The sequence below is a fragment of the Gobius niger genome (genome assembly GCF_951799975.1).
Source record: "Gobius niger genome assembly, chromosome: 8".
NCBI lineage: Eukaryota > Metazoa > Chordata > Actinopteri > Gobiiformes > Gobiidae > Gobius > Gobius niger.
In genome coordinates, this window is record NC_136859.1 from 32,240,809 (window position 1) to 32,257,109 (window position 16,301).

The following is a 16,301-nucleotide window of genomic DNA, read 5'->3' on the forward strand; positions in this document are numbered from 1 at the left end:
TCGGGGGGTGCAAGTCATGCAAGGAAAACAGACATTTATTTTTTTACAAGGTTCGGGATTGTAGACCGAATAACAATTACGCCGTAATGTCTCCAGTGGCTTTTTTTTTTTATTATAGAGGCTGTTAGAGATTAATCCCCCGGAGGCTGTGAAATGAGCTAAACACATCCCAATGCCAAATGATCAAATGTTTTGATTCAAAATGGGAAAAGTTAGTCCCCTAGCTTCCTATTACTCTCTCCGTCTTCTCCTCGTTTAGTGAGATCTTTCTTTTCTGACACATCATTATCTTCCATCACTTCTGACATGATGTTAGACGTTGCTACAAAATGAACATCTGTTATTTAATCGTCGACTGCAGAGTTGCGAGATTTAATACACCGCCAGCCCAAAAGAAAAAAAACAGGTCTCGCTCCCTAATATTTGGTTGAAGCGCCTTTAGCTTTGATTGCATTTGCTGTGGCCAGAGGCGTTTTTTTCCTATACGCAGACTTTGCAAGTTGGGTGGAACCGCAAGGGCCCCGGATCTCAGTCAAATTACAGTGTTGTTTTGCTTAATCAATACGTTGTTACGGCGACGGGCTCTGACAGCGCTCCCTCACGCTCCGCCTACTTTGCCACAGATAACACCAAAATGGAGCAATTTGCTGAAGTGGATGAGCAGGAGAGACTTCCCGCCTCCCCCCTGTCCCCCCCCGCCCCCAAGGCGCGAGTGCTTCTCCGCTCGCATCCCCGCTCGGCTGTCTGTCTCCCGGTGCTCGCCTTCCGCGGCTCTCTCCCGTCTCCCGGTGCTCGCCTTCCGCGGCTGTCTCTCCCGTCTCCCGGGTGCTGCTCGCCTCATGTTTTCTCCGTGGACGCGGTGCTGCATCGGCCACACACTCATTTAAACTATTTTCTTTTTATCGTCTCCAGCAGAGGATCAGGACGGTAGTTTGGCGGATAGAAGTGAGCAAAGCCGTGGTATTTGTCTCTAAGGGAAGTTGAATCCACACAGAGTTACGTTCAGTAACTCTAGTTCTCTGAATGTGCGTCTAAAACGAATTACCGCCAGGCGTATTCTCAGTGGTGAGATAGAAATAACCGTTTTAAATCAGTGGTTCCCAAACTGTGGATCATGGACCAGAGGTGAGAGAATGTGACCATTCACCATTTTAAAAAGTGGGGAAAATAGCCGGTGTTACGGACGGGGATTTCAGCCCTGTTGCACTCCCGTTATTTCTGTTCGCAAACGGAGCTTTGTTTTAATATATGCACAACCGCTCGGTGAGGCCCGCTGCGTAATTGGTCCGCTCCTGTTCCGCCGGCTCGTCACCGATTGGAGAACCTCCCACACGGCAGACCAATCAACGGACCAGGCCGTCAACCAGCTGGCCAATCGGGCCACAGCACCTGGAATGCCACTCCCTTTAAATCCACGGACTTTTCCCGTGTTCGAGGCGGCTGGGGAGTTGTGGAACCCAGTTCGCCTTCGTGTGTCTCTTAATTTCTGTCACTAAATGACTAGCCTTACTTTGTTAGTGACTTGTTTGGTTTAGTTGAGACACTTTGTTTGATATTAGTTCCTTAGGTTGCTTTGTTGTTTTAGGAACTAATTTGAATTATTCGATTGGTAAATTTATTTTGTTCGTTTTCATCTTTTGGTTTTCGTTAGTGTTTTTTTTGTTTTACCCGTTGGGCCGTTGGGACCCTTTTGTTCCCTTTTACCTTTTAGTAAGAATAAAATCTGCAGTTTTAGTTATTTCAATCTACTGTGTTCCTTTCTTTGTACCCTAGAGCAAAGAGGGCGTAACAGCCAGGCTGGTGTTTAGCCTCGTGTTGTCCTAAACACCAGCCTCACAGGGGCAAATGGTTAGTGGTTCTCACACAGCGGGGCCCAAAATTGAGGCCATGATGTTCCACTTCTGCCCTGCTCTACTGCACAGTGGAACTGTTGTTGATCGTAAATGAGTTTGCTCTTCGGCGACTAGCCTTGAGATGCGAACTGTATGGCTCCCTAGTACATTTTTGCTTCGGGCCCCAGAAAGGTCGGCACCGGCTCTGGCTGTGGCGTTGTTTCAAGAAGCTTCTGCAATGTCCAAAGGTCTAGTGTTTTGTGTTGGGCTGGGCACTGTTCCATTTTTTCCCATACCAGTACTTTAGCAATACTTGTTTTTCGCCGATCTTGGACTATGCCCGTGCTGTCAGGGAAGAAGAAATTCCTCCATGGAATAACCTGGTCATTCGGGATGTTGAGGTCGTTGAACAATCCAGGCACTTCCTTTTGTTTAGTGTATTACAACATCAGCATAATATGATGTCGTCTAAAAACTGCAACAACCTGACCTTTCTTTGGTATTTATAATGTATACAACCAGAAAACCCTGTAGTTCAGACCTCAGCAGATGTGTTCCGTTTAGCTCTTCATGTCATGTGTACTTAAAATATGCACTGAACCAAACCCTGAATATAAAAATGAATTCCTGATCTAATTGCAACCGCTGTACTTTTGCCAAATCATGCCAACCTACCGTACTGTGGCTTGGGTTCAAAAGCAGCATAATTACATAACCCGGCTAATCTGATCAGAGCCGAGTGCAGGCTCACAGAGTAGAAAGAAGCTGGGCATATGAAGAGTCTTATCAAAGTGCGGCAGATATTGTGGCGAGCAGCTTTTCATCTTCCTATAGGCGCGATTCCCTCCCTCATCCCTCGCCCCCTCCCTCCCCCCTGCGGCGCTGTGTTCACGGTGTGACGTCACGTCCAATCGTACCCGGTGGTGACATTGTATCCAGGCGGGATGGGGATGCACTTCCGCTTGAGCCGGTCCCAGCCGCAGTACGGGTCCCGGGACAGGATGCAATCTCGGCACGTGTCTCCGTAGCGACCGCAGTCGGCCAGCGTGAGCCTCTGCACCTCCATGGCTGTGCCCACGTACAGGTGGCCCTATAGCGGGGGGGGGGGACACAAAACACATGGTGATGGATAATGGAGGAAAGAAGAGAGAGAATGTGTTGATGTATTGCATCAAATGTGAGGCTGGTGTCATAGTGTAAACCCCATAGAGATTTTAAAGGAGACATATTAGGCCTGCGAGGTTTATCGATATCGAATCGCAATCGAGGTTTTGACGACTGCAATAACCTAACCTCAAGAGGCTGAGGGTTTTTGTTTTTTCTGTCTCTGACATATTTTGAGTGATAGATGTCACCGATCAGAATTGTGGAGCCTCTGATCTCAGGTTCAGCTGCAACAGATAAAAGTTTGAGTTTCCATAAAGCAGATTCTAAAGTGTTTAGTTTTACTTGTTTGCGTCACGTGGCTGGCCCCCAGAGGTACTTTGCCTGGCCTGCCAGACACTCCTCCTTTCTGTTCAAAAGAAGAACCGTCTGGACAGCTCCTCGCAGCCGATCATTTCACAATTTTACCCACATCGGTCCAATCACGCACCGAGAGGCGGGACTTCATTCCCCCGAGACGCGGAAGCCGTTACTTCACTCTACCAACGCAATAGAGATGGCGTGCGCGGCGAGTGATACGATGTTTTCTTCTGCTCTTTCAACGGTTTTAAATCATTTGGAAAAAAAAATGTAATCCCTAAAACTGGAGCAAGAGCATTCCTTGTAAATAAGGACGTTTTTGGAAAGGCTTCCTGACACTTGTTGCTGTGAGGTCTAGCGTTGCTCTAATTGGTTGATGCCGTCTGTCAATCATGCCCACGGGAAATCGTTGAGATCATACTTGCTCCCAGACTATATGTCTTTGAAATATCTATGAAAAAGCATGTAGTTTGGCAGGCCAGGCAAAGAGGTACTCTGAATGTCATGGAAACTCCTCCAGAAGAGGGCGCTGTCCACATAAAACCAAATCTTTTGTAGTAGATTGTTGTGCTTTGTTCTAATGTGGGGCTGTTTGAGCAAGAATATGTTGTGTGACAGTCCAAAAGTAACATGACTTTAAAGCCAGGCTTTAAACTGTTTAATAAGTTATCTCCACTGTTGCCAGCAAGAGGCCCAGTCTATGTCTTCACCAGGTCTCGCCTGTATTTCATTATATAATTCTTAAGGAGACATTGTTTCAATGTACACACCCTAAAATACCAATGATGAGGCACCAATATAATGTTTTAAGTCTATTTACAAGCCTCTTTGCACATGTCCACTTTAACTGGTGTACAATGCAAAACCTTTTGATGAACTGTCATAAGGAAAATCTCGTCATAAGGAAGTCGTAGCTCAGTTAGGGTAGGTCTTAGATCGTACAGTGAGACAGGGACATAGCTTAATATTCGAAAAGTTGTACGACCAAAGACGAGCTGCGACTGGCATCAGGCCGTGTCTGATAGTTTGGAGCACTCATGGCACAGTGAGCCTCCTCTGGCTGCAGAGGTGATCTCTGTCAGACGTAGCAACAATATACAACACCAGCAACAGAGGCCAGGCATGAACGCATTTGACTTTCCCTGCACTTTTCCGTGGACATAAACACCGTTAGCATGCGGCACTTGACTCAGCTAAACACACGGCGTCTGAAACCTGAAAGGCTCACGATTCTACAATCCTCACATCTTGCAACTAGGGATGTCACGATTAACTGGTTTGACAGTTACCGCGATTATAAAAGAAGTCAGCGGCAGGTTCAATAATCCAACATGCAGATTAAATCCAATCCATGCATGAATAACATTACCAAGGAAGAGTCCCAAAAGAACCATGTGCGGCTGCATTTGTTTTGTCATAGACTATGTAAAGACTAGAAATGATCATAGACTAACAATACTTTGATCATTTTGGTCCAAAGGATGGTCCCTACAGCAGGGGCGGACTGGCCATATGTCCATTCTGGAAGAGCACAGAAGGGCCACTGGCTCTAGGGCCACCGGTCCCGCCTCAACTGAGCTTTACCCAAATCTAAAAGCTAGAAAGAAAAGCATCAAAATAGCGAGAAAAAGAGGATGAAAACAAAACAAAAATGTGATGAAAAGGCAACAAAAATATGACAAAAAAAAGTTTGCATCACTTTTGTAGGTCTTAGCTTTTCAAATGAGGCGTTACATTGTTGATCTCCATTTGAGAAGCTTTTAGATTTGGGTAAAGCCCAGTATAAAACAAACATGAATCTAAAAGGAATTCCGTGGAGTATGGTGTACCACAAGGTTCAATTTTGGGATCATTATTATTTAATATTTATATTAATGATTTTGCTTCTGTTTCTATGACCACCTTTCCTGTTCTTTTTGCTGATGATACCAATAAAATAATAATTTGGGCCAGGCTGGTCAGAGTCCAGGGCTGTTTTTCAGTCCCAGTCCGCCCCTGCCCTACAGACAAACTCTGACTCATCTCGCCTTGTGTCATCGTTTGGAAACTTGAAAGTGGTCATTAAAGCAACATATATAACAACAATTTTGTGAATACTTTACATTGTACCAAACCCTTACAGTAGCTCTGCATTTTCCCTCCTTTACCTCCTTGTGTGTGTGTGGACGTGTGCTGCAGCGGCTGTAGTGAATAATTGATGGCGTCGGATAGTGCTGTACGGATTTCGGTACCTTTTGGGAGTCGATGGCCATGTTGAGAATAGGACTCTCGTTGTGGAACAGCGAGTACTGGGAGATGATGAAAGCCCCGTCGCTGGTGTGAAGAACCTTCAGTACTTTGCCTTGTTCTGTTCAAACAAAAGAGAAAAAAGAAGGTTGAAGTTTAGGGTTCTTTTTCCCTCCTTTGCGCTGACGTAACTTCAAATGTCAGACGCGTTTAAGAAAAGATTTGAGTGAAAGGCTTTGCAGACACGACACCAAACGACATCATGGAATAGAGTTCAGTTTTTGGGATGAAACTTGAAAATGAAAAGTTGAGAGGAGAAATCCCCCCCTCGCTCTCAGAAGTCGGCCTTGTTGTAAATTGCAAACGGCTTGTGCAATGTCCGCGTCAACGGCGGGACCTGTCACGCTTGGAAAAACAATGTATTGCTGAAGAAAAGATCTCAATAGCAAACAGAAAAACATCACGCTTCGTATTACAGAGCAAATGTGTTTGGACTTTCTTCGGGGACTTTTAGCCACGTTGCATCCTCATAAAAACTCAAATCGCCTGCCCACACTCCGACATACGTCAATCTAAGTCAGCGCTAATGATTCAGTGCATGAATGTCTCAAAGTCAGAAAGTCAAAAACTGTTTTTTATCACGTTGATATAATTCGACCAACTTTATCCAGCTCTGACCCTGAATTTATGATTCATGCTTCTGACTTCTTGTTTAGACCTCTCCCTTTCTACGTGTTTGAATGAATCTGCTCTGAATTGTCTTCAAAACACTGCAGCGGGGCTCTTGCAGACAGACATTACGGCAGTTTCTTCCTCCCTGCGTTGGCATTTTCCGTGGACCGGTGCGCGGTGGAGGGAGGGTTTGCGGTGCTTAGAGACACGTGCATGATTAGACTCTGGGTCACGTTTTGAAAGCATGAAGAGCAGCCCTTTGATGGCAGGATGCTGCAGAGGAACCATGGAACACTGTCTTCTCTCAGGACAGGGCTGGGCGCTGTTAAAGGAACAGGCCACCGCTTTTGAGATATGTTCTAACCTCAGCTTAGACGAGTTCATTTGTACCTGTCTGGTCTTCCCGCGTGCCTTCAGTCACGTAAACACAGCGCAGACGCCGTTAGCGTTTAGCCTCTCCTCCTCTCCACTATCGCTCCAAACGAGGAGTAGTTCGGCGTCCGCAAAGTAAAGTGGAGATGTCAAAGTACTCCTGGTAATATTACGCCTTACAATATAGTTCCCCCTTCTCCTGGTGGTTCCCAGAGTCAATAATAAACACGGTGAGGCTGTGTTTCAGTTTCGTGCAACTATCATCTGGAACAGTCTTCACGAGGATGTGAGACAGGCCTCAACTCTGACAATGTTCAAATCCAGGCTGAAAACAGTTCTTTTTTCCTGTGTATATGACAATTTTATCTGCACTCTTGCCTTTTACTGTAATTGATTAATTTTATGCTAATGTTTTATTGATTTTTATCTGTTTTCTTGTAATTTTATGCAAATGTGAAGCACTTTGAATTGCCTTGTGTATGAATTGTGCTCTACAAATAAACTTGCCTTGCCTTGTCAGGACTATCAGGAGTTTTATTATGTACTGCATCTATGGACAGGCTAATTGGCACGCCAAGAGGGACAGGCCAAAAATAAAGTTGTTTGCTTGTTGCTCGGTGACCACTGTTCTAGAGTCTCACATGGTTAGACCCTCAAAAATGTTTCTAATCTGCTGTGCCAGACACCTGCAGACCTGCTTTAGAATTACTTCAGAAAGACGATTTGTCCTTTTAAGTTGTTGCTCAAAAACAGCGTAACGCCTCCGTCCCTCAGTGCGGCCGACTCTGATATTGTTTTTCTGAAATTCTTTACAAAAAAAGCTGCCTATTTAGAAAAGCTTTTAGACGACTGGTCTTGTTTATGTCCCGTCTGGTTTCTGATGCGCCTCTTGAAGAGCTTTGTGATTTAGCTTGTAAAAGAAACATTTCTTCGGACACATTCTGATGAGGGAAGATGGTATGGAGCTTCAAAGAGTTCGACTTCTCGCAACACCTCCTCACTCAAGTTACGCAACAGAAACGGCCAGCGTTGTCCCGCAGTTCTGAATGTCTGAACAACGCTTCCAAAGAAAGATTTTAAGGTTAAGCTGCAAGCCAGTCACACCAAGGTTTTACACCGCGCACCACAGTAGTAAGCAGCCACAATGAGTCATCCATCATCTGAGTTTCATTTCTCAAGTGTCAAACTGTCTCATTTTGCTGCGAGCTGTTTGCAAACTTGAATAATCCGGGCTGCCAAGTGTAGACAGCCTAACCTTCTCGTACGAGGAAGGCGCACAGTTCAAGCCTTTACAAAAGCGAGAATCGTAAATCAGAGACCTGTAAACACTCAACAGGCGTCGGGGTCCCGGATTCAAGGTGTTGATGAATCAATATTACAAAATGGGCTTGTTTGTTTTTTCCTTGCCAAACATGGCCAGAAGGAAGCTGGAACACATTTTCTACAGCCTGTTTTTTTTGTAGCTCCATTCAGCTCTATATATCAAGGAACCATTCACCCGCTCACGCACATTCACACACCAGAGTACCAGGAGAACGGACGGGGACCGAACTACGCACCTTCCGTTTGAGTTATTTAGTGTGCACTTACTGGAACTCAGAGTTAGGGCTGGGTACCGTTGAGCGTTACCAGTGTGTTATCGGGAAAAAAAAGTTTAGCCGCTACCGGTATTGAAAAAATCAAAGTCTCGAAAAAATCTTCTATCTTTAGACCCAAGTTTTAATGCCTGTTGTTTTATCCCAGTTTTCACCCAATTTCTCTCAAATTGTTCCCCATTTTTCACACAATTCTTGACAATGGAGATCAGGGAATTTTGTCGAATAAAATATGTTGTGATAATTTTAGACAGACTAAAATATCAAAACATTTTCATCGACTAAAATAGAATAATAATACTAATAATAATAATAATGCATCGGTTTTATATAGCGCTTTTCTGGACACTCAAAGACGCTTTACATTGCACTATTCATTCACTGCATAATCAGTGGTGGTAAGCTAATATTGTAGCCACAGCTGCCCTGGGGTAGACTGACGGAAGCGAGGCAACCAGTCTGCGCCATCGACCCCTCCGACCACCAACCACTACATTCGCTAGGCTTCCTGGTGTTCCCAAACGGTCTCCCATCCAAGTACCGACCAGGCCCTTCCCTGCTTAGCTTCCAAGGTCTGACGGGATTGGGCAGAGCATAGGCGGTATGACCATAAATATGACCCCTATAATATATAATATGATAATATATAAAATATGACTTAAAGGAACAGGCCACCATTTTTCCATACTGAGATATGTTCTTACCTGAGCTTAGACGAGTTGATGCGTACCTGTCTGGTCTTTGTGTGTGTGCCCAGTCATGCACAACGACCAAAGCTGTTGTTAGCATTTGGCCTCTCCCAGTATATTCCTATAGTTCCAAACGGGGGTGAAGTTGGAAGCGACCACGCTCTTCCATGGGCACGCACAACAAGCAAGAGGCGATGCCCGCTCACCCCTGGGCGCTCACACTGGTCCAGACAAGACCAGACAGGTACGTATCAACTCGTCTAAGCTCAGGTAAGAACATATCTCAGTATGGAAAAACGGTGGCCTGTTCCTTTAATGAAAATGAAAAGAAGAGACTAAGATCATCCAAACTTCCAATGACAATTTGAAAGTATCGTATCATTTAATGCCACGGCTCAAGGAACAGCTCTGAGCGTTGCCCCCTGAGAAGGCTCTGTCCCCCATGGTTCGGTGCTTGGTGATAGGAACATGAAGGTGGAGGCTCTGTGATATGAGCTCCTGCAGGTATTGTGGAGCGTGACCAGTGATGTATTTATGGGATTTTGTAATCGATCCGGGCAGAAGCCGGGAGCCAGTGCAGTGAAAACAGAATGGGTGTGATGAGGTCATACTTCCTGGCTCGCACAAGTAGTTTAACTACACTGGTCTGTATGTATTGGAGCCGTTGGAGCTATTTTCTTCCTCACGTTCTACTATAAGGTCGAACTGAACATCTCTGGCCCTAAGAAGAAGCCCTACGGATTTGTGCAACATTGGCGCTGATTATTATGATAAATACAATTTGAATACAGTTTAAAGGCCACTGTTTTCCCATACTGAGATATGTTCTTACCTGAGCTTAGACGAGTTGATGCGTAACTGTCAGTTACGTGAAAAGTTACACGTTCCAAGTCTAGTCACACAAAATTAAACATGTTGATTTTCTCAGCAGGTAAAAAGGGGTACTATATTGTGAGGCGTAATAACACCTTAGGAGCACTTTAACGCACATATCTCAGTATTGACAAAACTGTGGCCTGTTCCTTTAAAGAGGGGGTATCATGCTTTTTTCAATCACATAGCACCAGTCTATATCAATGCAATTTCTCCATCTGTGAGATCAATAAAGTACCATCTTATCTTATCTTATCTTATCACACTACAATGATGACCAAACCTTCTGTTGGTCTGTAAATGCAGTAAATTAGAATAACTGCCTTGTATAAAATGTCTCTCTCAAAATGGCTGTAGTGAATGTCTTGAAATAGGCCTCTGTCTCTTTAAGAACCTCTGAGCCTTTCCGACACGCCCCCTCCACACGCTGTCTGTGGCATCAGTGGGGAGGGGGTTCTGCTGAGGAGCAGTGGTTGGTTACTCGGCTGGTGACGAAAGCTCGGAGGCGTCTCCAGGAGGTGGGGGCGTTCCTAGGAGGACTCAGGCAAACCTATCCCTAAAATGGCCGCCATCAGAGTTTTTACAGATTACTCAAAAATACGTGAATGTGCCAAGGCAACACTTCAGGCATGTTTTTAATGAGGGAATGACATAATAACGTGATGTAAAGCTTGAAAAAGTCGTTTTTGCATAATACCCCCCCTTTAAGGCTTTATAATGTGGAGGGCTTCCTGATTGGTCAGGACTTCCTGGAGTGGGAGGGGTCATCAACAGACAGCGGAGACAGCAAAAGAAACTGAAGATGCAAACAAGCGTTGATGAAACAAAATACAGTTCCAGTTATGTTTCGAAACACATGTCCCCATTCTCTTTAAATATTGGATCACCGTTCGCCGTATGCAAAACAATAATAGACTTTCGAGCCATTTATAGCCGTTCTGTGTGGACAGCAGCTGCTGACGTCTCAATATTTCCACAGTCTCTCTCTCACTGACAGTTGCTGCACTCGCCTTTCCATCTTTATTATAACCGTGCACTTTGAGACTCCAAAAACGACAGTTCTATTCTTAACTCGTATTTTCATCCGCCGCTATTTTCGGGGACTTTGATCAAAAACAATAGCTCAGCACAAAAATGGCAGCCAGACAATGCCCAAGGGGAACGGGTGACAGTGCGGCGCGCGTCTGCCACTCGGGACTGCTGACTAAACAGGATAACCGCAGAGTTACCGGCACCAGGCGCAGGTCACCACGCGCTGAGACACATTTGAGATGGATTTCGTTTTGTCCATATTTAACAGGTGTAAGCCGTAAAAGGTATTATTCTATTGCTCCCTCATGAACAGCTTTGAGTTGTGCCTTAAATGCTTTAGCCCGAGATTGGGGAAGCACGACCCGATAAGCCCTTCTTGCAGGCGGTTAGTCATTCACCTCGGCACTTCTGTGTGGTGTCGGGGTTACGACTATTTGTCAGGTTGCAGCCTCCAAAGCCTCACGTACGATCTTTTGACTCTTTTGGGGCTCTCCCGTGAGCCGCAAATCATCCATTATTCAACTTGGCAAGGAAAGTCAAAAGGGACAGATAAAACCTCGAACCGTATAGGTACTTCAGCGGGAGCTTGTTTGAAAGACAAAAATCAGTAAGTCTCTATCTCTCTCTCTCTATGGTCCCGAATTCTGAGCAAAAGCGTAGAATATAAAATATATGAAAATAGGTGAACAAACTGATTTTAACTGCAATGTTTCTCCGCCCCCCCTGAGGCCTGTGAAGTTGTGGGAGGACTCATTTTAAAGCTCTGACTGGGCTCTTTCCAACTCAATTTAATCCCTATCACTTTCGGTTCCGGAGATAAAAATGCCAGTGCCTTTTTATTGGCCAATATTGTAAAAAAACAAACAAATATAGGCCCGATATATCAGCCGGTTGATATGAATTATTGGTAAATTCCTTTGGCACTGTATAAAATGCATCACAACTAAACAATACTGTGTCTGGGTTTTATTAAGCTGAACTGATACTTGGCCTTGTCTCATCGCCAGACATCTGCTTGTGTGCAATATTTTAACCTCTTAACTCCCACCTGAACAGATTCCATTTTCTCCAGTTTGGCGTTACCCTAATCAAAAAGCTTCTTGGGGAAAAAGCACCAAAACAGCCGCAAAAAATGAGAAGAAAACAAGGATGTATTGAAAACTCAACCAAAAAGTGACAAAAACTCAAGCAAAAAGTGACACAAACTCAAGCAAAAAGTGACAAAAATTCAACAAAAGTGACAAAAACTCAACCAAAAAGTGACAAAGACTCAACAAAAAAGTGACAAAAATTCAACCAAAAAGTGACAAAAATTCAACCAAAAAGTGACAACAATTCAACCAAAAAATGACAAAAATTCAACCAAAAAGTGACAAAAATTCAACCAAAAAGTGACAAAAACTCTACCAAAAAGTGACAAAAATACAACAAAAAAGTGACAACAATTCAACAAAAAAGTGACAAAAATTCAACCAAAAAGTGACAAAAACTCAACAAAAAAGTGACAAAAATTCAACAAAAATGTGACAAAAACTCAACAAAAAAATAACAAAAACTCAACAAAAATGTGACCAAAATTGAAAAAAATAAAAATAAATTTCAGAAGACCCTCATGGACGTACGACATTCAAGGACCGTGACGTCGCCCGGCATGGCACAGCCGGGGCTCCACCCTGGAGCCAGACCTGGGGTTGGGGCCCGAACGCGAGCGTCTGGTGGCTGGGTCTCTGCCCACGGGGCCCGGGGCTGGGGTGGGTTTGCTCATATCCCCCCAGCTCAGCCGCCACGTGTTGGAGTTCACCCCGGTGAACGAGAGGGTCGCGTCCCTACGCCTTCGGGTCGGGGACAGGTCTCTCACCGTTGTTTCGGCCTACGGGCCCAACATCGGTGCAGAGTACCCGGCCTTCTTGGAGTCCCTGGGAGGGGTACTAGATAGTGCTCCAACGGGACTCCATTGTTCTGCTGGGGGACTTCAATGCCCACGTGGGTAACGACAGTGAGACCTGGGAGGGAGTGATTGGGAAGAACGGCCTCCCAGATCTGAACCCGAGTGGTGTTCTGTTATTGGACTTCAGTGCTAGTCGCAGTTTGTCCATAACGAACACCATGTTCGAGCACAAGGGTGTCCATAAGTGCACGTGGCACCAGGACACCCTAGGCAGGAGGTCGATGATCGACTTTGTAGTTGTGTCATCTGATCTCCGGCCGCGTGTCTCGGACACTCGGGTGAAGAGAGGGGCGGAGCTGTCAACTTATCACCACCTGGTGGTGAGCTGGATCCGCTGGCAGGGGAGGAAGCCGGTCAGACCTGGCAGGCCCAAGCGTGTTGTGAGGGTCTGCTGGGAACGTCTGGTGGATCCCTCTGTCGGTGGGGTCTTCAACTCCCACCTCCGGAAGAGCTTCACCCAGATTCCGGGGGAGGCGGGGGACATGGAGTCCGAGTGGACTCTGTTCTCCTCCTCCAATGTCAATGCGGCTGCTCGTAGTTGTGGCCGTAAGGTCTCTGGTGCCTGTCGCGGCGGCAATCCCCGAACCCAGTGGTGGCGCCCGGAAGTAAGGGATGCCGTCAAGCTGAAGAAGGAGTCCTACCTGACCTTGTTGGCTTGTGGGACTCCTGAGGCAGCTGAGAGGTACCGGCAGGCCAAGCGTGCTGCGGCTCGTGCGGTCGCGGAGGCTAAAACTCGGGTCTGGGAGGAGTTCGGGGAGGCCATGGAGGAAGACTATCGGTCGGCCTCGAAGAGATTCTGGCAAACCATCCGGCACCTTAGGAAGGGGAAGTGCTTCACAAACACTGTTTACAGTGCGGGTGGGGAGCTGCTGACCTCGACTGGGGATGTCGTCGGGCGGTGGAAGGAGTACTTCGAGGACCTCCTCAATCCCGTTGTCACGTCTTCCAATGAGGAAGCAGAGGCTGGGGACTCGGAGGTGGGCTCGTCCATCAACGGGGCTGAAGTCACCGAGGTGGTGAGAAAGCTCCTCGGTGGCAAGGCTCCGGGGGTGGATGAGATTCGCCCTGAGTACCTTAAGTCTCTGGATGTTGTAGGACTGTCTTGGCTGACACGTCTCTGCAACAACGCGTGGCGGTCGGGGACAGTGCCCCTGGACTGGCAAACCGGGGTGGTGGTCCCTCTCTTTAAAAAGGGGGATCGGAGGGTGTGTTCCAATCACAGAGGAATCACCCTCCTTAGCCTCCCCGGTAAGGTCTACTCCGGGGTGCTGGAGAGGAGGATCCGGCCGATAGTCGAACCTCGGATTCAGAAGGAACAATGCGGTTTTCGTCCTGGTCGTGGCACACTGGACCAGCTCTATACCCTTCATCGGGTGCTCGAGGGTTCGTGGGAGTTCGCCCAACCAGTCCACATGTGTTTTGTGGACCTGGAGAAGGCGTTCGACCGCGTCCCTCGTGGTGCCCTGTGGGGGGTGCTCCGGGAGTATGAGGTCCGGGGCCCTCTGCTAAGGGCTGTCCGTTCCCTGTATGACCGCAGCAAGAGCTTGGTTCGCATTGCCGGCAGTAAGTCAGACCTGTTCCCGGTGCGTGTTGGTCTCCACCAGGGCTGCCCTTTGTCACCGGTTCTGTTCATAACTTTTATGGACAGAATTTCTAGGCGCAGCCAGGGGCCGGAGGGTGTCCGGTTTGGGAGCCTCAGAGTCTCATCTCGGACGATGTTGTTCTGATGGCTTCAACGAACCAGGACCTTCAGCACGCACTGGGGCGGTTTGCAGCCGAGTGTGTAGCGGCCGGGATGAGAATCAGCACCTCCAAATCCGAGGCCATGGTTCTCCACCGGAAAAAGGTGATTTCCCCTCTTCAGGTCGGTGGGGAGTCCTTACCTCAAGTGGAGGAGTTCAAGTATCTCGGGGTCTTGTTCACGAGTGAGGGACGGATGGAGCGTGAGATCGACAGACGGATTGGTGCGGCGTCAGCAGTGATGCGGTCGCTGTATCGGTCTGTCGTGGTGAAGAGGGAGCTGAGTCGGGGCAAAGCTCTCGATTTACCGATCGATCTACGTTCCCACCCTCACCTATGGTCATGAGATTTGGGTCATGACAGAAAGGACAAGATCGCGAATACAAGCGGCCGAAATGGGTTTCCTTCGCAGGGTGACTGGGCGCACCCTCCGAGATCGGGTGAGGAGCTCAGTTACCCGGGAAGAGCTCGGAGTAGAGTCGCTGCTCCTTCACGTCGAAAGGAGCAGCTGAGGTGGCTCGGGCATCTGTTCCGGATGCCTCCTGGTCGCCTCCCACGGAGGTGTTCCAGGCATGTCCTAGTGGGACAAGGCCTCGTGGAAGGCCCAGGACACGGTGGTGGGACTATGTCTCCGAGCTGGCCTGGTGTCGCCTCGGGGTCCCCCCAGAACAGCTAGAGGAGGTGTGTGTGGATCGGGAAGTTTGGGCATCTCTGCTGAGACTGCTGCCCCCGCGACCCGGCCCCGGATAAAGCGGAAGAAAATGGATGGATGGATGGAAAAATACATTTCAAATGAGGTGCTACACAGGCCATATTATAATATGGCTATCATATTATGATAGCCAAAGAGGACAGAATGCATTTGGTTTAGGCGGGTGGTAAGAGGTTAAATATTGATAATACCCTTTGTCGTCTGTAGAGGGCGCTCCCATTTCACCGGAGGAACACCAGTCTTTGATGATAAATAAAGCATCTTCAAGTTTCAAACTGAAATGGTGATGTTTGTGGATGATTACCCTGCCTGTACAAACCCTCCTGCGCTGCGCTAACCTTTGCGCCTCATTCACTTGCATGAGAGGCTCAGTGGACTGGATACAAGTGCAGACGCTGACATTTGTCCATGGCCGCGGGGCTGCTGTGATTGAAAGTGTTGCGGCGGCTTTCCCTCTCCCGCTGATCATTCTGTCAGGAGCTGGTGAAGGAAATGAAACGCACCGGCTCTGTACCTGTGCTTTATAGTGTTTACAACCATCCCGTCGTGGTCCGCCGCCGTGGCCCCCGCCCTGCCCCGTGACAACCGCCACGCTTTACACGGGGGACGGTGTGAGGTAAACACGGGGGAGCGCATTACGGGTTTGTTAACTTTAAATAAGAAAGTCTGTCCGGAACCTGGTCAGATCGTGAACACAACAAATATGTTGCTATTTGAGCCTGTCAGAGTCGGCCATGTCAAAATGCAGACGTACAGCTCTGTTGAAAACATCTATGACAGAGCTAAGACCTGTTTGTTTCTTCTTAACATGCATGTTGTGCTGTGCATCTGTTGCATCTGCTCTTCACATTCACAACTCATGTTACATACAGCTAAGACTGCAATAGGGTGGATAATTCCCGATACTTTCAATGGACTTTAGCTCAGAAACTAGTTTTTTAGTACTCACACAGGCAATGACTTAATGAGAACAGCTAATATCATGTGAATGTGTAAAGCCATGCCACTGTGGGTGTCTTTTTGTAATGGGTTTATGTTCTTGTATTTGTATTTATGTCATGCACCTGACTCTCCTTCACGTCAAATTCCTCCCTCGGGAGTCTAACAAGAACATGAATCTGAATGAATCTGAATCTGAATTTTCCA

At 47.0% G+C, this 16,301-nt stretch overlaps 1 protein-coding gene across 1 annotated transcript in view; it reads right to left on the reverse strand.

Annotated features, from left to right (window-relative positions):
* Nucleotides 1-16,301, reverse strand: part of LOC306967020 (semaphorin-7A) — a 140,053-nt gene that overhangs the window by 3,246 nt on the left and 120,506 nt on the right. Inside the window, exons 11-12 of the mRNA XM_079561902.1 lie at nt 5,528-5,643; nt 2,750-2,922 (exon numbers count right to left, since the gene is read on the reverse strand). Of these exons, the coding sequence (XP_079418028.1) occupies nt 2,750-2,922; nt 5,528-5,643 (289 nt within the window). The remainder of the gene's footprint in view (nt 1-2,749; nt 2,923-5,527; nt 5,644-16,301) is intronic.